The 21222-nt window shown below is 37.5% G+C and overlaps 2 protein-coding genes across 7 annotated transcripts in view; both read left to right on the forward strand.

Annotated features, from left to right (window-relative positions):
• The window catches only part of CPB2 (carboxypeptidase B2), a 50032-nt gene extending 34113 nt beyond the window's left edge, over window positions 1-15919 (forward strand). The window contains exons 8-11 of the mRNA XM_006747141.3: window positions 2195-2288; window positions 7559-7761; window positions 11680-11767; window positions 15572-15919. Of these exons, the coding sequence (XP_006747204.1) occupies window positions 2195-2288; window positions 7559-7761; window positions 11680-11767; window positions 15572-15756 (570 nt within the window). The 3' untranslated portion in view covers window positions 15757-15919. The remainder of the gene's footprint in view (window positions 1-2194; window positions 2289-7558; window positions 7762-11679; window positions 11768-15571) is intronic.
• An 824-nt stretch (window positions 15920-16743) lies between these two features.
• The window catches only part of ZC3H13 (zinc finger CCCH-type containing 13), an 80600-nt gene continuing 76121 nt past the window's right edge, over window positions 16744-21222 (forward strand). For all 6 annotated transcript variants that reach the window (XM_031017974.2, XM_031017978.2, XM_081814924.1 and 3 more), the window contains exon 1: window positions 16744-17098. The gene's annotated coding sequence lies outside the window, so the exon portion shown is untranslated. The remainder of the gene's footprint in view (window positions 17099-21222) is intronic.

Genomic DNA, 21222 nt, shown 5'->3' on the forward strand with positions numbered 1-21222 from the left:
CCCTCCTTTTAATTCTATTTTAATCCATAGATTCTCTTGCCATCCTTCTCATTCTCTCTCTCTCAGTTTTTTCTTTGCAATTTATTCATTGAAGGAAAGGTTTCCCATTGTCTGGATTTGCTAATTGCATTGCCATGTTTAAATTTTACATTCCTCTGTCCTCTGCTTTCTAAAACTTGAAATGTGGATTGTAGAGGATAAACCAGATTCAGGTTTGACTGTTTTTGGCAGGACTACTTCATTGTGATTCCGTATTCTGCATAATGTCTGATTGTATCTCCTTTTGTGATTTTAGCTGCCATCAATACACAATGCCTGGATCCATCCATTCTTACTAGGAATCCTTTGCATAGCATTTTGATTTAAAATCATAAATTGCAAGATTTAGAAAAGCATCCTAACTGCACTTGCATTCTGGTAGAATTGCGTTCTAACTGATATGTGAATTTAAGCCTTAGGACCCTTTAATTTAGTGATGAGCGTCTAAATATGAGTAAGTTTCCTGGTCAATCTAATCTATACTGGAAACCATTATCAATGGTTATTTCTAACCCATCAACATCATGATTCAGGAAAATTACTCAAGCAATGTAAGTGATGTCCTTCCTAATGTAATGAGGAGCACATAAAACATAATTGAGCATATATAAGTTCAGAAAAGCCTCCTTGAGCAGCACGTGTAAACACCGAGGAGAATAATCAGAGTGATTGGAAACATACAGGATTAAACGAAGTTGTTTTATGGAGGAGGTAATTTTTGCAAAAGAAATGGGAATGGTGAAGAAGATTGGCTGAAAAAGTCATCCCAAGTGAAAGGAATACTGTGAATATAAATTTGTAGGGAGGAGTGGGCAAATCCTGAGCTAAATAAATGAGAAATCCCTAGCATAGTTCCTAACATAAATCTGGGTTCAGTAAATGATCATCCTGGGGCACCTGGTTGGTTCAGTCGGTTAAGCCTTGGACTCTTGATTTCAGCTCAAGTCATGATCTCGGCTCAGGTCATGATCTCAGGGTCCTGAGATCAAGCGCCATATCCAGCTCCATGCTCAGTGGGGAATCTGCTTGAGATTCTCTCTCTCTCTCCCCTCCCTCTCAAATAAATAAATAAATAAATAAATAAATAAATAAATAAATAATCACATTCACAGGTTGGTATTACAATAAATTTATTCTTTCACTGAATCATGGTAGAATTCAGCCACCCTTTAGATATTTGCTACTCCTCCACTGTCCTTTGTATCTTAACACTGCCAATTAGTCCCTGCAGTTTGAGAACCTAATTTCTCCAGGGCAATTCTTGCTACCAAACCACAGGCCAGGGGTTGGAAGCAGACTGGGAAGCTTTCCAGAGAGTTGGTGAGAGCAGGGAGAAAGGTACCACATCATTCCAACCCCAGGATTTAAACGATGTCTGTGCAACTGTTTACATGGTCAAATTTCTCAGTTTGCCCCAAGAATCCAATGGGGGAATTTTGCTTTATGTTTACAAATGAGGATTGAATCGGTACGATCAAAGGAACCATCAGGCTACAGGTGTCTTCACAGCTCCACCTCTTGAAGCTCTTAAATGAGAGAGTTGAATTCAGTCTAAAGGGAGCACTGAAACTCATGACTCATAGTTTTAATTTTAGTTGAAACACAAAGTTATTTTACTTTTCTCAGAAGGAATTAAAATTAGACCAAATAAGATTAAAGAAAACCAATAAGCAGCCTACCAAACCAAATGAAATTTGTGATATAGGTCAAAACTGATCAAATATTACCATTTCATTTGGTTCAGACTGAAATAGTTTTGAGGGAATGTAATTGAGACCTGGACGGAGACAAGGGCTGTGAGAAAGGAATGCTGTGAAGATCGTGACAGGTGGGGGCGCCTGGGTGGCTCAGTCATTAAGTGTCTGCCTTCGGCTCAGGTCATGAGCCCACAGGACCCTGGGATCCAACCCAGTATCGGGCTCCCTGCTCAGCAGGAAGCCTGCTTCTCCCTCTCCCACTCCGCCTGCTTGTGTTCCCTCTCTCACTGTCTCTCTCTGTCACATAAATAAAATCTTTAAAAGAAAAAAGTCATGACCGGTGGAGTGATGGGTTTTCGGGAGAGACACACAACCCTGACCACTTAGGCTTTAGAAGTCGTGTCTCTGCTTGAACTAGGAACATGGCCATCCTGGTTATCAGTATTTTGTTTATTTAGAATCGAATGTGGAGAAAGAACCGGTCCTTTCATGAAAACAATCGTTGCATCGGAACAGACCTGAACAGGAACTTTGCTTCCAAACACTGGTGTGGTAGGTTATTCGCTTCATTTCTAGCAATGTTTATTCATTTAAAAAGGGATATTCATAAAAAAAGGCTCATAGTTCAAAGTAATTAGAGGGGAGGCCTATCTGAATCAGGATATAATTTAATAAACGTTTTAGTTAAATTGTGATGCTGTGAATGTGCACGGCTCACCTTAATCTCTCTGCCCCGCCATTTCATCTTTAAAAAAAAAAAAGGAAATTGGACCAGTTCCTTAAGGTCCTTCTAGTTTCAGAATTCTAAAATTCTACTTTTCTAGAATAGTAAGGAAGTGACTGTTAAAAGTCCTACTTCAATGAACAAATAACATTCATCATTAGGGTTTCAAAGTAGGATTGGGGGTGGGTACCTCTCCTTAACTGCATAAGAAAATATTCACTTCGAAAAGCATTCAAAAACATTTTCTTTGGGTTTCACTATTTACTTAACACGATTTTTTCTTTTATGAATGTCATAAACTTATGTCTAGCATAGTGGGAGCTTATCATTAATTGTTTTGAATGAGTTAAAGTACTCAGCAGACATTGATTTAGGCATTCAAGAATATTGTCTACTTTCAGGGAGGTAGGTGGTGGTTTGCCTTTCCCCCACTGTATTTCATAGTTGCTACATTTAAGAACGAGCTACAAAACAAAACTAAACCTAATAATGATCTTGAATCATCTTCATTTTTGGAAGTGGGTACACATGGTTTTGTGGGGACTACAAGATATTGAAAGCGATTGAAGCCCCAAAACCCCACTTCTAACCACTCCTTTGCCTTACACAATGCTATGTACGTGATTGTACCTATTCCCTTTTAAAAACAAGAAGGGAAGTTTTGTGATTTTGAACATTTCATCATTATCTCAGAATCCACATGAAAACCTCACAACAGAGTACTTACCTTATTTCCTTAATTCCTTCCTTCTCTAGGTTAGAAACTCCGTGAGGGAAGGGACCATTACCCATTATCTAGTGCAATGCCTGGCACATGCAGAGTTCCCAGAAGTTAATTAAATGCATAAAGGAATGAATGAGTTGTTCTAAGAGAGCTGCAGATGTAATAAGCAAGCAGAGGAAAGGGCAGTTAATCCTGCCTCGGGCTCACTCCTTTTGTGACTAAGGGAATTACTTAGTGGTTTCTCCGTGAGAGCCATTCTTAAGATTGTCCAATAAAAGTGTCCACTGCAGCCCAAAGACTGCCACAGCAGTGATAACTGGGCAGGGAGTCAGAGAAGAAGCAACAAATATGAAATAGGTCTGAATAGAGCTGATGGTTACTAAGTGCTGAGCTGTTTATATATGTCTCCCCCTAGGTTTCATTATCTATGTATCCTGGATGGAGAATTCCAGACTTAGAAGGTCAATCCCATGCTTAAGAGCACAGACCTAGGAAGTGGCAGAGCTGGGATACAAAGCCAGGCTGACTGACTCCAAAGTTATTGCAATTCTTCTTGGAGAATCACCCCTCTATTATAAGTTCCCATCTGGAATTTCTTATTTTATCTTCATGCTCTTTCGGTGCTCTGTTTTACTTAATATTTTTTTATGGTGAAGTCAGTACCACCCAATTTGAATAATCAAGATGGCAAATATATTCTGTTTTTGCCCTCAAGACATATGGTAGGCCCTCTGAGGCATGGCACTATATTATTACCTGTCACAAGAGTTAAAAACAGAAACAGAAGCAGCAAGCATATAGACAAAAGAGAGTGCCAAATAAAATAAAAAGTAATTGCAAGAATTCTTTTTTTTGTCCAGTGCCCCAGTATCTCTTTTGTACTATGTAAGCAAGCCAGTGAGAAAGAATTAAATCTTATCTCCTCCTTGTTCCTGCACCTAGAACATGCCTTTATGATACTTTTTTAAGAATCTAAAAGAGCACCTTACTTATTAACAAGAATTGGCATATCAAGGCTGTTTATTTCATGTTCATTTTCCCCTTCCTCTGTATTAAAATTGTGTGCGTGTGCGTATGCATGTGTGTGTGTGTGTGTGTGTGTGTGTGTGTGTGTTAGAGACAGAGAATGGGGGTGAGGTTGCCTTGGACCGCTCAGGCGGCCATAACAAAATACCACAGGCTGAGTGGCTTCAACAAGGGAAATTTATTTCTTGCAGAGCTGAAGGCTGGAAGTCCAAGATGAAGGTGTCAGTTGGGTGGGTTTTTCCGGAGGCCTCTCTCCTTGGCTTGCAGATGGTCACCTTTTCACTGTGTACTCACATGGCCTTTTTCCTGTGTGCACATCCCTGGTGTCTCTCTCTCTCTCTCTTCTTAAAAGGACACCAGCCATATTAGATCGGGTCCCACCTTTATGACTTCCTTAAACCTTAATGACCTCCTTAAAGGCCCTATCTCCAAACCTAGTACATTGTGCGTTAGGGCTTAAACATATGAACTGGCGGGGCGGGGTGCAGAATTCAGTCTATAACAGGGAACATTTTGTGAGGACGTCTGGTCTCAAACTTCCTGAGAGAGATCCACTTATTTTCTAAACTGTTAAGTTAAACTACGAAGTGTTTATAACCAGTGTACAGTAGAAAATCCTTTATTTCTTTTCCTATGAGACCATAGTGTCTTTTCATCATTTTTATGGTGCTAAAATATATATAACATAAAATTTGTCATTTTAACCATTTTTAAGTGTACAGTTCAGTACATTCAGGCATTAAGTACATTCACAGTCTGGGAAACCATCACTAATATCCATTTCCAAAACTTCTCATCATCCCAAACAGAAACTCTGTGACCATTAAGCAACGTCTTCTCATTCCCCCCTCTCCTGCAGCCCCTGGTAGTTTCTACTCTACTTTCTGCCTTTATGAATTTTCTTATACTAGGCCTATAGATCAGAGAATGCTTGAGCTTGAAGGGACTTGGTAGACCAAGTGTCTCTTGGTACAAAAAGAGTGCCTTCAGCTGAGAGAGATGAAGTAGCTTGTCCAGATGAACATGCCTGTTTCATGGCAAAGCAGATCTCAGACTTGAGTTTCCTGACTCTCCACGAGTCTTCCTACCAAAATACTTGAAATCTCCAGAATGGCAGTCACAGAACAAGAATTCTGCGACTGTGCTCTCTGTGTCTATTACAGTAGTAACGAGTGGTGGCTGAGCCCTTGAAATGTGGCTTGTCTGAATTGAGATGTGTAGTGAGGGTAAAATACACACCAGATTTCAAAGACTTGGCCTAAGAAAAGTAACATAAAACAGGTCATGAATAATTTTTATATTGATTACATTTGAAATGGTAGTACTTTGTACATATTGGGTTAAATAAAGTGTATTATTAATATAGGTTCACCTGTTTCTTTCTTTCTTTTTTTTTTAATGATTGACTGAAAAATCAATCCTGTGACTTGCTTCATGTATCTATGGAAGAGCTCTGGTCTGAGGATTCACGTTAGGGCACCACCTCCTCCTTCATTTCTTTCATGTCCTCCCCTGTCTCTACTCCTAACATATAATCTCTGTTCTCTAGAACTATATATCAGGGGGAAAAGGGCAGGAGAAATCAAAGGGGACAGAACTATGAAAATGGGTCATCTGATCACATTATTGGTTAAAAATTAATACAAATGAAGTACTTGGAAAAGCCTTGGATGTTTAGCACAACATTTTCTTGTAGGGAAAAGAATGTTTCACAAACATTAAGGTTGTTTCTATTGTAAATAAAAGGAAGAAAGCAGAGCAAGCTTAAGTAAGGCAGGCAAGCCTGGAAGGTTAATGGAGTAGCCCATGGGACTTGAGGACAAGGATGCAGCTGAGCCTCAGAAACAGCCTGGAACTGGGCCTCAGCACTGCAGTGGGCTCCGTGACTCCTTTCTCTCCCCATTCATCACTGTGAAGCACACTGGATTCTTTTTTATTCCAACCCGGATGATGATGATGATGATGATGATGACGACGACGACTACAAAGGGGAGAAACAGTAGTCACTGAACACTTAGTCTAGACAAGGCACCATGCGAAGCACTTCATATGCATTAGCTCATTGAATCCTCATTAAATATATAATTTTCCCATTTAGCAGATAAAAAAAATCAAGGTATAGATAGGTTTACAACATTTTATCTAAGGTCATATCTATTAAATGGCAGCACCAAGATTAGAATCAAGTGATTGGACAATTAATAATATGCCTACGCTGCTTAGCCTCTTATTATAAAGGGCCATTACTACCGAGAATGTTCACTTTGCATCTCCTGAAATAGCAGTATTTCCTTCATAGGGTTGCATGAGGATTAAGTGAGATATTGCGTGTAAATCTTAGAATTCGTGTCAGCAGGTGATGTTACTGGTATTGTCTTCTTTGTCCTGGAGAGCAGCTAGACTGACACCAGAATCTTCATTTCAATTTCAAGTTATCAGTGGAGGGATTCAGATTGACAGAACACAAGTTAAGGATCCAGCTCAGGATTAATCAACCGTTGGAGGGAATAACGTTTGGGGTCAGAAATGGCTCCCTGGGGCTCCACCCCGGTGCATTAAGGAAGAAAACTACCATCTGAAGTGATGTATACTATAATCTCTCAAAAGTATGAATAAATATTATGCTGGCACCCAATATCACCATTTTATTTTGTTTAAGGACTTATTTATTTAGCAAGTTAGAAGTAGCACTGAAGGCAGACTTCCATATTCTGAATTCCCAAATGAGACTTTTCTTTTATGGGCTATATTGATTAGTAACTTTTAAACTACAAATACCAGAAAAACCAAACTCACAAAGGATTAAAGAAAATGGGGTTTCTAAAAAAATGTGGTTTTTTTCTCTCATATAGCCACAAGTTTGGAGGCAGGGCTGGCTGACGTCTCTGAGATTTCCTTTCACAAAAGGTACAAGATGGCTGCCCCCAGACAGCAACTGTTGGGGTGTTTGCTATGAGGGCATAAAAATACTTACTTCAGGGGAGCCTGGGTGGCTCAGTTGGTTAAGCGACTGCCTTCGGCTCCGGTCATTATCCTGGAGTCCCGGGATCGAGTCCCACATCCGGCTCCCTGCTCAGCAGGGGGGTCTGCTTCTCCCTCTGACCCTCCCCCCATCTCACGTAGTCTCTCTCTCATTCTGGCTCTCTCAAATAAATAAATAAATAAATAAATCTTTAAAAAAATATTTACTTCAAAAGAAATATAAATATGTTCTTTACAGAGTTCTGTCTAATCCATTTCTCTAAAAATGTTGCGCCACAGATATTCAGAAAAGGCACTGTCAGGGAAATCACAAATTACAATAGCATATGCATCTCTTCTAATCCCACTCTATCAATTTCACTTCAGGGGAAGGTGCATCAAGTTTCTCATGCTCAGAAACCTACTGTGGCCTTTACCCTGAATCAGAACCAGAAGTGAAGGCAATGGCTAATTTCTTGAGAAAAAACATCAACCACATTAAGGCTTACATCAGTATGCATTCATACTCCCAGCAGATACTGTTTCCATATTCCTATAATCGAAGCAAAAGCAAAGACCATGAGGAACTGGTAAGTGCTACTTAATTTTTTCATTGGCATTTCAGAAATAAAATAATACCTGGCTCAAGAATAAAAAACTGTGGGAAAAAATTTCTCCTTTGGAGGACAGAGGGAAAGATGGTTTATATTTTGGTCTCACTCTGCTGAGAGTCATCCTGAGTCAGGGTTCACTGAGGGAATGTAAAGAACAGGTCCTACCCTGTGGACGTGAACTTTAGTCCAGCAGATGGGACCCTAAGAAAATGTCAGACATATTGCTTGAAGGTCAGGTTTGACCATTCCACATGGAGCTGAACTACATATAAAACCATAAAAGCAAGGACAAGAGTCTCTGGAATTGTGGGTCTGCTTTGTGGTAACTAGCTTTCTACAACAGCCTGACATAGATCAAGTCCTGGTACAACACTCATCAATCTAATACCAACATCGGGAATTGTGTACACACTCACCTCCCTAACCCCCAGAGGTTTGGTCCTATTAAAAGCACCTCCAGTGTCAACATTTTGGAATGTAGTAGAAGATACAGGAAGTTCGAAGAGGACTCATATAACCTGCTAACCCCTCACTACTTTTTGGTCCCAGTTGTTCTACGTTTGGGTTGATGACAAAGAATGTAAGAGTTCCTCATGTATTATAGCTAGGATGGGCCACATTCTTACCCCAGATGCTTTCCAGACAATGGAAGGGTTATGGTGACTGTCTGACTCTTGGCCAAGGTCTGATTTTTATGTAGTGGTTTGTTTCTTACTAACTCCTTTTGTTCTGGTTGTCTTTTTTTCCTTTCTCTCTCCTTTAATTTTAATTTTTGTTTGTTTTTCTTATTGAAGTATAGTTGGCATACAATGTTACATTAGTTTCAGGTGTACAACATAGTGATTCCACGGTTCTATACATTATGCTCATCACAGTAAGTGTAGTTACCATCTGTCACCATACAACATAATTACAATATTATGACTATATTCCCTATGCTGTACTTTTTATTCCATGACTTATTTATTTTATAACTGGAAGTTTGCACCTCTTAATTCCCTTCACATATTTCATCCATCCTCCCAATGCCTCCCCCCTCCTCTGGCAGCCACCAGTTTCTTCTCTGTATTTATGATTCTGTTTCTGTATTTTTGTTTGTTTGTTCATCTGCTTTGTTTTTTAGATTCCACATATAAGTGAAATCACATGGTATTTGTCTTTCTCTAACTTATTTCACTTAGCTTAATACCCTCTGACCCATCCATGGGTCATCCATGTTGTTGAAATTGACAAGATTTCTATTCTCATTCTATTATATGGCTGAATAATATTTCATTGCATATATGTACACCCCACATCTTCTTTATCCATTCGTCTATCAACAGATACTTAAGTTGTTTCCATAACTTGGCTATTGTAAATAATGCTGCAATAAACAGAGGAGTCATATATCTTTTCAAATGAGTGTTTTCATTTGCTTTGGGTAAACACCCAGTGGTGGAATTACTGGATCACATGATATTTTTATTTTTAATTTTTTTGAGGAATCCCCCCATACTGTTTTCCATAGCAGTCACACCAATTTACATTCCTACCAGACAGTGCACAAGTTTCATTTTGACCACATCCATACCAACACTTGTTATTTCTTGTATTTTTGATAATAGCCTTTCTGACAGGTGTAAGGAGATATCTCATTATGGTTTTGATTTGCATTTCCCTGATGTTTGGTGATGTTGAGCATCTTTTCATGTATCTGTTCGCTGCCTGTATGCCTTCTTCAGCAAAATGTCTATTCAGGTTCCCTGCCTATTTTTTAGTTAGATTATTTGTGGATTTGCGTTTTGTTTTGATTTTGTTTTTGTTGTTTTGGTGTTGATGTGTATGTCCTGGTTCTCTTACAAGAATAAACTATAGCCACATTAGGGGCTAGCGGTTGCTGATGACAAATATAAGGTTATTTGCATTTTCTGAAAATAGCTCATTTAGAACATAAACACATCTGATACTTGCAATTCTTTCTTCTCAAGAGAAAACTTTTAAGGAAAGCTCCTTTATTGGTGTTATCCTTGAAGAAATGAGAGGCTATTTATCCTGATTTGGAAATAAAATTGGTCTGATTTCCCTTATTTTTGGATTACTGTTATCACCAGCAGTTGTTGAGTTATTTTGTGTAAAATATTGTTTTTGGTGGACATTAAAAGAAGCATTAGGTGGGACCCTGCCCTTTAAGAGAACATGATATGGTTAGGGAGCTCAGTCATTAGCAAATGTTACAAACAGCTGTATCCTAAGTGCAGTAACTACTAAATAAGTGGCACAGATGGTAGAACTCAATTCTGACTAGGATAGCAGGGGGTGGTCTCATTAACTGATTCAGAAGGAAATGCTAGAAAAGCCAGGGGATAAAGTCCTTGTTCTTGAGGGATTTATCATCTATTAAGTGGTGACATATTGTAAAGAAAAAATAATAATAATAAAGCGCTATTGACATCAAAGAACAGATCCATTTCCAGCCAGAAATTGAAATATAGGAATTCTAGAGACAGACAGGGAAGGGAGGACATTGAAAGCTGAGGAAATGTGTTCCCCACAGGAAGTATGTTCAGGTGTGGGGGTGTGAAAGTGGCGGGTGACATCATCAGAAAGTAGATGTGGTGAGTTTGTTTGTATGTCAGAATGAATTTGTATTTCATTCTGTAGACAGTGGAGTTCCATTAAAAAATTTTTTAACAAAGGAATGCCGCAATGTAATATGCGCTGATATTCCTCTAAGTTATTTAAGAGAGTGTCAGTGAGTACTAGCATCAACCTCATAAAATATCTGGATAAGCTAGAACCAAATGTAGTAGAATAAGGGTTTTATTTATTAGCCTATCCCATACTGGCACATGATCCTTTTTACCTGATGAGTCTTTAGGAGTTATTAGACATTTTACACATGAAGACAATAGTCTGTGAGAAGGAAATGATCTACGCATTAGGTATATGTAGTATTTTGAGAAGTCACATTTAAAGTTTGGTGATAATTTTGGGGTGCCTGGGTGGCTCAGTCGGTTAAGTGTCCAACTCTTGATTTGGGCTCAGGTCATGATCTCAGGGTTGTCATATTGAGCCCATTGTCAGGCTCTGCGCTCAGCGCTGAGTCTGCTCCAAGATTCTCCCTCTCCCTCTGCTCCTTCCCCCCCCCAATAAACAATTTAATTTAATTTAATTCTCTAAAAAAATAAAGTTTGGTGATAATTTTGTGTAGGAATAGGGTAACCCCAGGCTGTTTGCTTTTGAAATACAGTTGTACTTCATTTTACATGATAAGTGAATTCCTGAAGACCAAAAAGCATGTGAGAATTATTTTTCCTTCAAGTTAAATAAAATTTTCAATGTATTGGAAGAGTCTATGTTTAAAGCCACCCAATTGTGATTTCCGTAAAGCAAAAAAATATTTGTTAAAGTTTATTTATTCTTACTGTGTAGATTTTTCATATGCACAGTTTTCTTCTAGCTCTATTGAGCTATAATTGATGTATAACACTGTATAAGTTTAAGGTGTACAATGTGATGAATTGATACACATTGTGAAATGATTACCACAATAAAGTTAGTTAACACAGCCATCACCTTACATAATTGCAACCATTTCTTTTGTGGTGAGAACATTTAAAATCTACTCTCTCAGCAACTTTCATGTATATAAAATAGTGTCCTTAACTATAGCCATTATGCTGTGTTAGATCCCCAGAACTTATTCATCTTATAACTGGAAATTTATATCCCATGACCAACATCTCTGCATTGCATTCACACCCCAAGCCCCTGGCAACCACCATTCTACTTTCTATTTCTTCCTATACACAGTTTGATTCAATTAACATATGATTGTTTTATTAAGAAACTTCTACCTGTCCAGCTTCAAAGCTGCACATTAACTGAAATTCCATATTCTATTGATTTCAGTCCCTAGTGGCCAGTGAAGCAGCCCGTGCTATTGAGAATATTAATGAAAATATCAGATATACTCATGGCAGTGGTTCAGAAACTTTATGTAAGTATTTCTTCTTAAGATCTGGAGAATTGTGAGGTACTAAAGAAATCTGTGTGTTTGGTTTTTCTGTGTGGGTTTAATTTTTCTAAATGGAATCTTTAAACAAGGTCACATGTAAAATAGTTGGATTACAACAATTAAAATGGAAGTGTAATAGCTATGAGAGCACCAAACAAGGTTATATTAATAAATGAATACCCTCAAAAGAAGCCAAAATGATATTTAAGAAATCATGTTCATTGCTATAGAGCAGAGATTATAGAATTGGCATCACACTGGTTGAGTGAAGCAGGAAAGGTCATAAAGGGCCAAAAGAATGTATAAGATGTCCAGGGTTCCCATGAAAAGTTGTGCAGGTTGAACACTATACAAATCTAGGGAACATTTTTACATTAATGCTTTATAGTAACAGGCTGTGCCCACTAAAGCACACTATATAGTTAAGTGTCTTTTGTTTGTATAACACTGATAACAGCTTGTATGTGGCAAACTCTTAAGAAATATTTTCAAATTTAATTTCTGCTGGCAGATATTTATCGAGGGACTCTTTTTAGGATGACAGACAATGATTTTTTTCTTTTGAAGTTGGAGGAGGAGATGGAAAAAAGAGGAACAGAAAATAAACATGTAACCAGGTGTCAGCAAACTATGACCCATAGGCCAAATTCAGCCCACTGCTTGTTTTTGTATAGCCTGTGAGATAAGAATAGTTTTTCCATTTTTAAAAGATTTTTTTATTTGTTTATTTGAGAGAGAGAGAGCAAGTGGGGGGAGGGGCAGAGGGAGAGAGAGAATCCCAAGTAGACACCGTGCCTAGTGTGGAGCCCGATTAGGGGCTGGATCTCACAACCTTTAGATCATGACTAAGCAGCAATCAAAAGTCTGGTGCTTAACTGACTGAGGCACCCAGACACCCCAGTTTTTCCATTTTTTAAAAGGTTTAAAAAAAAGATTTTGTGACATGTTAAAATTATATGAAATTCAAATTTCAGTATTCAAAAATAAAGTTTTATTTGAACACAGCCACACCCATTTATTTATGTGTTGTTTATGATAGCTTTCACGATAGTAGAGTCAAGTAGTTGTGACATACTTTGTGGCCCACAAAGCCTAAAATACTTACTACCTAGTCCTTTGGAGAAAAAGTTTGCAAATCTCTGATGTAAACAATGAAATAGTCAAATATAGTATAATCCCATTGAGAAGTGAAGAAAATAAAAGAGGCTTAAGGGTTTGAGAATGACTGCAGGAGAGAGAGGCTACTTAGCTAAAGTGGCCTAGGAGGGTCTCTCTCTGTAGGTGACACTTCTGGGAGACCTACCTGATAAGTGTCTGCCAAACAGTGACATACGAGGAAAACCAGGGAGAGAAAATGGGTTGTGAGAAGGCCCTGAGACAATATTCAAAGCCCCAAAATTTTCTTTAACAGGTATGATCTACAGGAATATAAAAACACACTCATCTTAATAATCACATTCATATTATTTTCAATAAATTGCTTGAGCATCAGATGCCCTATTAGTAGAAAGTCCAGAATCTTCCTCTTCCACCTCAACAACCTCAAAATGTCTCAGAACAAAGCGGAGCCAGAGTGGTCCACATGGTATCTCTGTCTCTTGGTATCACTGGCCCACTGCTGCCTTTGCTGACCCAGGTCCTTGCTCTGTCAGAGAGGGACCCTACAGCTTCCTTTCACAATTCAGAGCTTTCTTGATTCTCCTCCTCTTCTCTACCATTGCTCCCCAAAGCATAACCACAGGTGTCTCAGGGCTAGAGAGCTTACAAAGCAACTTTCTGGTGTGATGAAATCAGTCCATCTCTACACATTCATTGTCAGTCAGTATACATCTATGAGAATGTGTTCATAAGCATGAGAAAATGGCTGGAAGAAGAAATGCCAAATATTGATAGTGGTTGTCAGAAGTATTTGCTGAATAACTCATTAATCCACTGCTGATGAATATTTTTAGTATTATAAACAATGCTTTGGTAAACACCTTTGTAGTTCATTTAAGTATAGGCATTAGAAAGAGGAAAAATGATCACTTCACATATTATATGATTGTCTACCTGGAAAACAGTAGAAATCAACCAAAAATATTAGTAACAATCAAAAGTTGAAGGTGGCTGAATATGAACTAAATAAACAGAAATCTAAAGCTCTCTTATATACCAAAAATAATCAGGTAGAAAATAAAATGAAAAAAAGATCCTACTGCCCCTCTATATGTACATATATACACATTGCACACACATATACATAGATACATATATGTGGATTCATTGTTAAATGTATGTGTGTGGGTACACATACAAATCAATATATTTATATGAAAAACCTAGAAAATTTTACTGGTATACATAAAAGAAGATAAATAAAAGGAGAAACCTACCATGTTTTTGAGTAGGAAAGCAAAATAAAAATGTGTCAGTCGTGCTAAATTAATCTGTATATTTAATGCAATCCCAATGAACAGTTAAATGACTTTGAATTTCTTTTGAAAGAATGGATTTGGTAGAAGAGCTTGTAAAATTCTGAAAAATGAGACTAATAAGAGAGAATTTGCTCCAACCAGGTATTAAGGTACATTATAAACATATAGTAATTAAGATTGTGGAGCTGAGCCGGGAAAAGACAGATTAACAGGAGGGAATAGTGAGAACAGAAAGACACTTAAATATATAAGGGCATCTTATTTCTCATAAAGGAGGCATTTCTAAGTATGTTAGCTATTCAATTAATAGGATTGGAAAACCTGACAACTTACTCAGAAAAAGAAATTAATTGATTTACTAACATATATTTCTCTAAAATAAATCCTAGATAGATAAAATATTTTAATATAAACACTCTGCCATAAACCAAGTTGAAAGCTAAATAACCAAATAAGAAAAAAATGCAAATATTACACAAGGCAAATTCGAATTTACACTAATGTTGCTGTTATAAACAATCTATAAAATCAATTGAGTAGAAAAATGAGCAAAGACAACTGATAAAAAATATAAAGATGGACAATAAATATACCAAATAAAATGTTCAGCTCAGTGGTAATCAAATAAACAAAATAAGATGATTCAATATTATTTTTCACCCATAAAACTGCCAGAAATGCATAATTCCTGTGCATTGTATGGGAGAGGGAAGTGGGCAAATTCATACTCTGCTAGTATGGAGATGTAAATTGGTTCAATTATTTTGAAGGTTATTTGGGAACATGTAGCATAATTGTAAAAAGTAGATACTCCTAGGCTAGTGAATCTACTTCTAGGGAAGAATATTCTAGAGAAACAAGCAATGAGTAAAAACAAGAAAGGACATTGTCAAGTTGCTTATATTGATTAGAAATTAGAAAAACAATTCTAAATGTCTCCAAGTAAATATTGAACTTAATTATATCCAGCTTTACAATGTAGTGCTATGAGATCATGAAAAATGATAACGTAGATTTGAAGTTATTGATACATAAAGCTGGTCAGATAGATTATGTTTAGAAATATTACAAAACTGCATGTATACGATAATCTTATTTCTGTAGGAAAAATTTAAGGATGTTAAAGCATGCACTGAGGAAAAAAATAACACTAAAATGTTACTGGTGATTATTACTCTTTGGCAGAGATATGGGTAATTTTTATTTTCTTCCTTAACCTGTTTTTCTTCAATCTCCATTTTCTACCAGCAACTTAGATTACTTAATAATCAGAAAAAAGCAGAGCTATTTTTAGGGGGAAAAAATCCATTTTGTTAGTTAACTTGAAACATCTGTATTTCAAAAAGTAATTTCTTTTTTCTTCTTGTAGACCTAGCTCCTGGAGGTTCAGATGACTGGATCTATGACTTGGGCGTAAAATATTCGTTTACAATTGAACTTCGAGATAAAGGCAGATACGGATTCTTGCTGCCAGAGCGTTACATCAAGCCCACTTGTACAGAAGCTTTCGCCGCTATCTCTAAAATAGTTGGGCATGTCATCAAGAATGTTTAATGCCGTTAATTTTTTCACTCTTCTCCCATATTTTAGTTTACTGGTTCCAACAGGACCAAATCATTGTACCCGTTCTTCTAAAATTTTATCAGTAGTTTTGAGAAAAGGTTTTCCTATTCCTTGCTTTTGTCAACGAACAAAATAAATGTTACCTTAAAATTAAGGCAGAGAAAGGCTCACATTTCTTTTTCCTTTTTAAAAAAATTTGTAAGAGGCTAGATACGGATTTTGATTCAGGGTGTTTGACTACCCACCTCAAGCAATTTTAATAACTAGTTTCTTGCAGATCATTGGACCGCAAAAGGAAAGGTGGTTAGAAGTACGTTAAAGATTTCTGCTCCAAATTTTCAGTGAACTGCTTGCGCCTTTAAAAACACAGCCGTGTATGCTTTGTTCCACAGTAGTAAGCGATGGCCCAGAAAGCGGAGGAGTGTCAAAAACAGGACAAATATCACCTGTCACTGCTCAGTAAACATTTTTGAGCAAATGAATGAACGGCTGTAGTTATTTTCAACAACAGATATGGCATTTACAACAGCTGTTTATTGTAAGAAATTATGTAATAAAAGAAGTAAACTCTTTCTCTCTCTTTTTTTTTTTTTTTAAGATTTTATTTATTTGACAAGAGAGAGGGAACACGAGCAGGGGGAGTGGGAGAGGGAGAAGCAGGCTTCCCGCGGAGCAAGGAGCCCGATGTGGGGCTCGATCCCAGGACGCTGGGATCATGACCTGAGCCGAAGGCAGACACTTAAGGGCTGAGCCACCCAGGCGCCCCGTAAACTCTTTCTCTTAAATTCACTTTTTATTGGAAATTTTGGCTCTCCCTGGCTCAGAGATTCCACTCCAAAGGTCCCTTCAACAAAGCACCGATTTGAGGATTTCCACTGCACTCCTACGAGCCGACGTTACGCCCAGGGGCGTGTCTCCGGAGGGGCGGTGCCTGCGCGCTGACGACTAATCTGGCGGCCGGAAGCTGCTTCGGTCCACTCGGGATCAGGGCAAACACTTGGCTTCCGGCGGCATTTTGAGTCGGTCCTCCTATCGGCCTGTTAGTGTTTTCGTTGCCTTTCTTCCTCTCCAGTCTCTCTTCCTTCATTTTCGTCCTACATCTCAGTCTCACTTGACCCTGGCGAAGCGGCGGGCGGGTTCTGCTTCTCAGCTGCCCCCGGCTCCTCTCGCTAGCGAAGGGCCGGTTCCCGGGAGCCGCGCGCGCACCTCCTTCTCCTCGTCGTCGTCTTCCCGGGGCCAGGCGCGGGGACAGAGAGTCGCCTCCCCCGCTCCTCGGAGCGGTGGCGGCGGTAGCGCCTCCTGACTGAGCTTGCGACAGGAGCTCGGGGAGGAGGTAAGCTTGAATTCTGTGCATTGGTGTGGGTATCGGGGGAAAGGCTTTGGACGGACCCGGAATGGGAAGGCCCCGGGTTGTCCTCCATCCCTTTTTGGGTCACGCCAGGATTTTGAGCTCTCCTTGAGCATCCCACCCTTAACTCTGCAATAGCTCCCTGGGCTCAGGCTTCGTTTCTAGCTCTTGTCCTGATTCCGTCGAGTTTGTTTAAAAGGACGGGTGGATTCAGACAAAAGACTGTGCTGGGTCCCTACCAAAAAGGCTTGGGAACCCTGGCGCAGTATTCGCATTTGTATGCGCTGGACGGGGGCAGGAATATGGTCTTATATTTAGAGGCTCCCTTTACGCATTCCAGACCTGTAGGAAAAATTATCTTGCTGTTGGTTCATTTGGTTTTGCTTATTTCCCGGCAGTGATAATTTAACCACTTGGGTCCTGGAAGTTCCCTGGGTAGTTACTTTTGGCAACTATCTCTCAGAAACTGGGGAAGGTGGAGTGAAAGGAGAGGGTCTGCTGTTTGGCATTATCTCTTTCTGAACAGGTTAAAATAATTTATGTGGCTGCAAATTATTCAGAGTTGATAGTACTTGAACGATATTGGTAGGATCTTGTTTGTGGAGCGTAGTGTCTTAAGCTATTCGGTTATATTGTGAAGTTTTCAGATAATTTGAACTACTCTGAAAATTATAGGCGTATACTATCCCTTCAGATTTTGGGGGTTTTTTGGAGAAATAATTTTAAAAGTTTGGAAAATATCTCCACAGCTCAACTTTTCAAAGTCCATGATACTGTTGCAGTTAATCTAAATGTTTATGGAGTACAATCCATGCATGTGTATATGGTGCCAGTTAGCGGAGTCTAGTTTTGTGATATTTGAAATTACTGGCTTTAGTACCTAAGTGACAATATTTTTAAGAGTTTTGTGGACATAATCTGTAGATTTTCAAATACTTTCCAATTTCTTAATGAAATAGATTATAAAATGACAATTTAAACAAGAGACTACTAAGAATGTTGATGCAGGTATGTAGCAATTTGTGTCTCTAAAACAGTTGCACCATGAAACTTATTAGACTTTTACTGTGTGGATCTGGTAGGATCCAGTTTTATCAAATGCATGCCTCTTACTGACTTCCTAATTTTTGCTGATTCAAAATGAATATTGATTGCATATTTAAGATATGCAAATCCAGTTTTCATATCGGTAAATTAATACTAAAATTCATCAAGTGGATGCTTTTTTCACTTCTGTACAAGTTATTAGAATTTTAATAACTTGTCAGTGTTAATTGGTATTACAGTATGCATTGGCAGTTAAATATAGAAAGCAAAATTGTTTAATTGACATTTATTTGGGGAATTGGTTTTTAGTGGATGTTAGTCTTCCCCACCTCCCCCAACCCCATTCTCCATTTCATGTAGAGTTGGAGCTATTTTAGTAGATACTTAGTAACAGTTGAAAGTTAACTGGTGTTGCTATTTAAAGTGTCTTTATTCTTTTTTGGTAGTGTGCATGTTGCAGTTCTGTTTATTTCACTTTATAGTAGTTGCTAGCATTGGCTATTTTCTGTGCATAGTCTTTTTAACAAATTATTTTTTCTACACGGTGCTACAGTATTGCCTTGCTCATAGTGGTATAATCAATTTAGTTCTGTTAATTGTTTGGAATTAACTAAAACTAATTGTTTTAGTCTATCTGTAAGCAACGTGCAAGATTGTTTTAGAAAGTTATTTTTTTAAAAATTCTCCCAGACTATGCATCAAATAAACTTTTTTCTTTCAAATATATGAAATATAAATAGGAAGAGACCTTATTTTTAATATAAACCTTTTAATTTTAGAACTTAAGTGGATAAGAATTTATTCTACCAGTTAGTACATTTATGTATTTTTAATTGTTTACTTGACAGTTTCCTAATATTATGCTGCAGCTTATCCAGATTAAAATGATAAATGCTTTCATTTGTCCTAGGGGAAGATGAGGCCTCAAAAAGATGTAATTATGGTTTTAAATGAGGATACTAGAATTGATATATGTTTTATTGACAAGATTATAGTAATTAGGCTTCAGGAATCATTGATCATTTGTATGTTTCCCCTGTCTTAGCCATATTTATAGGGTGGAGCTTTGAGTACATTATATTTGTGAGTTTTGGGGGGAGAAAGGGGACTGTTCCCATTTATTAAGACCCTCTTTTGTTGTATTTTAATAGATTCAAACTCTGTATCCCCTGTTTTTCAATTGAAAATATATCATAAAAACCTTGATATTTATTTACTCTGCAAATGGAGGCGAGAAATAGGAAAATAATTCCAAAGACTTTCACCGGTGTCACTTGGGCTTTGATAATGTTGGTGTTTGGGAAAGACATGAAGATGTGGGTAAAAGTGTAATGACAACTTGAAATCAAAGATTAATTTGAAAACAAAACTGGAGGGAAAAGATTTAAAGTCTCTGAAATAGGGAAGACTTTAATATTTACATTTTTATTTTATGGTTTCTAACTCTTCTCACATACTTTGAAGCATTTGCTTATTGAAGCCTGTTCAGATATTAATTGAAAAAGGTTTTTATCCCCTCTCAGTCAAATCTATATTTTATTAGATTGTAGTATTTATTTGCCTTTGAGGACCCAAATTTTTAGATAGAAAATTCTAATTAAGTCATTTTAATTGGTAACATACTTTTAAATTAATAAATTAATGTATATGAGTAAATGCCTTTTTGGTGTATTGTAGATTATATGTATATATTTAGGCAAATAGCATTTAAAATATTATATTTTGTGTTCTTTTTAAGCATATTTTATCTATGTCAATCGTGAATATTTCAGTAATATTTTGAAAACTTATTGCTAACTACTGATAGAAGTTCCTAGATAGATGATCAGAAGAATTCCTCTTCCTTTCAATTAGAAAACTTCAAATACTACTTTTTCCCTTTTGCCTCAGATTTTTTTTCCTGTCTCTGACCTCCCTCTAACATAGACCTGGTACTCAAAGTCAGTGCAGTTTTAGGAGGAAGCCTGACACTGTTGGATGCTGAGAATATGACTTTTACTTTGCTGTTTTTCCCCTAAGTTGGAAGACTCGACAGTAGCTAAAAGTAAAGTTCCAGTGATAATAACTGTGTAGGTGAATCTTGAGTAGTTCTTCATGTCCCATGTACAAGCAACTTTGTCTCTGTGGGAAGGTGCTTTAGTGGCAGGGATACATACAAGGAGGGGTATAAGATTCCATCATAAGTCCTCACTAGTTTGTCTTTGACATAGTAGTCCAAACCTTTTGAAATCTTCAAAGTTTATGTTAGTGATCTAGGATTGGAGAGAAGTCATGGTTTTCAGTGGTAGGTCAGGGGAGTAGTGGAGTTCTGATTCAAGCAACAGATTATAAAGCAGAAAGAGAAACAGTTAATACCTGGAGCCCTCAGAAAAACAAGAAAGGAGATGCTAGATGACCATTGTTTCAGGTATAATAATAAATAGCTGTTCCCCTAATTATGGAAAGCACTACCATTAATTTTTTTGGAGGAGGGGTGTTAGGAGTGGCAGCATGCTGCGGCTATATAGGAGTTTGAGGAGCAGAAATATTTCCGTTGATAACGGAGGGAAATATGTAAGGTTAGGGTTAGTCTTCTTGAGGCAGCATGGGGGGATGGTGTACCTGTTTTCCAAGTTCTAAATACTAATAAGAGCTACTAAGGAACTTTTAGAACTCATTCAATTGTAAGTTTATTAATATTTTAAATATTGAATTAGTGAATGAAGATTACAGTGTACATCTCTATATTAATATAGTAACATGAGACTTTGAACATTTGTTTTTGTTCTAAATTTTCCCTATTTTTTTGTGACATATTCACTTTTTATTGACTCCTGCTCAGACATAAATTGTAAAAAAGTGGTTTTCTCAGTTAAACAAAGCTCTACATTTTCTAGATCTTTTCTCAGTTCTATTTATCTTGGCCTTCCATTCTATAAAGAACTTTTCAGTAAATCAAATAGACATATGAAATTTTACCAAATTTTACTTTGTAAATTCATTATTTGGGCTGAGAATGAAATAAAAATTATCTTATAATACTAACTGTTGTATGTGGGGTTGGCTGTATAGTTCCTTATTTG

Source organism: Leptonychotes weddellii, chromosome 3, assembly GCF_054177405.1.
Source record: "Leptonychotes weddellii isolate Sample4059 chromosome 3, ASM5417740v2, whole genome shotgun sequence".
NCBI lineage: Eukaryota > Metazoa > Chordata > Mammalia > Carnivora > Phocidae > Leptonychotes > Leptonychotes weddellii.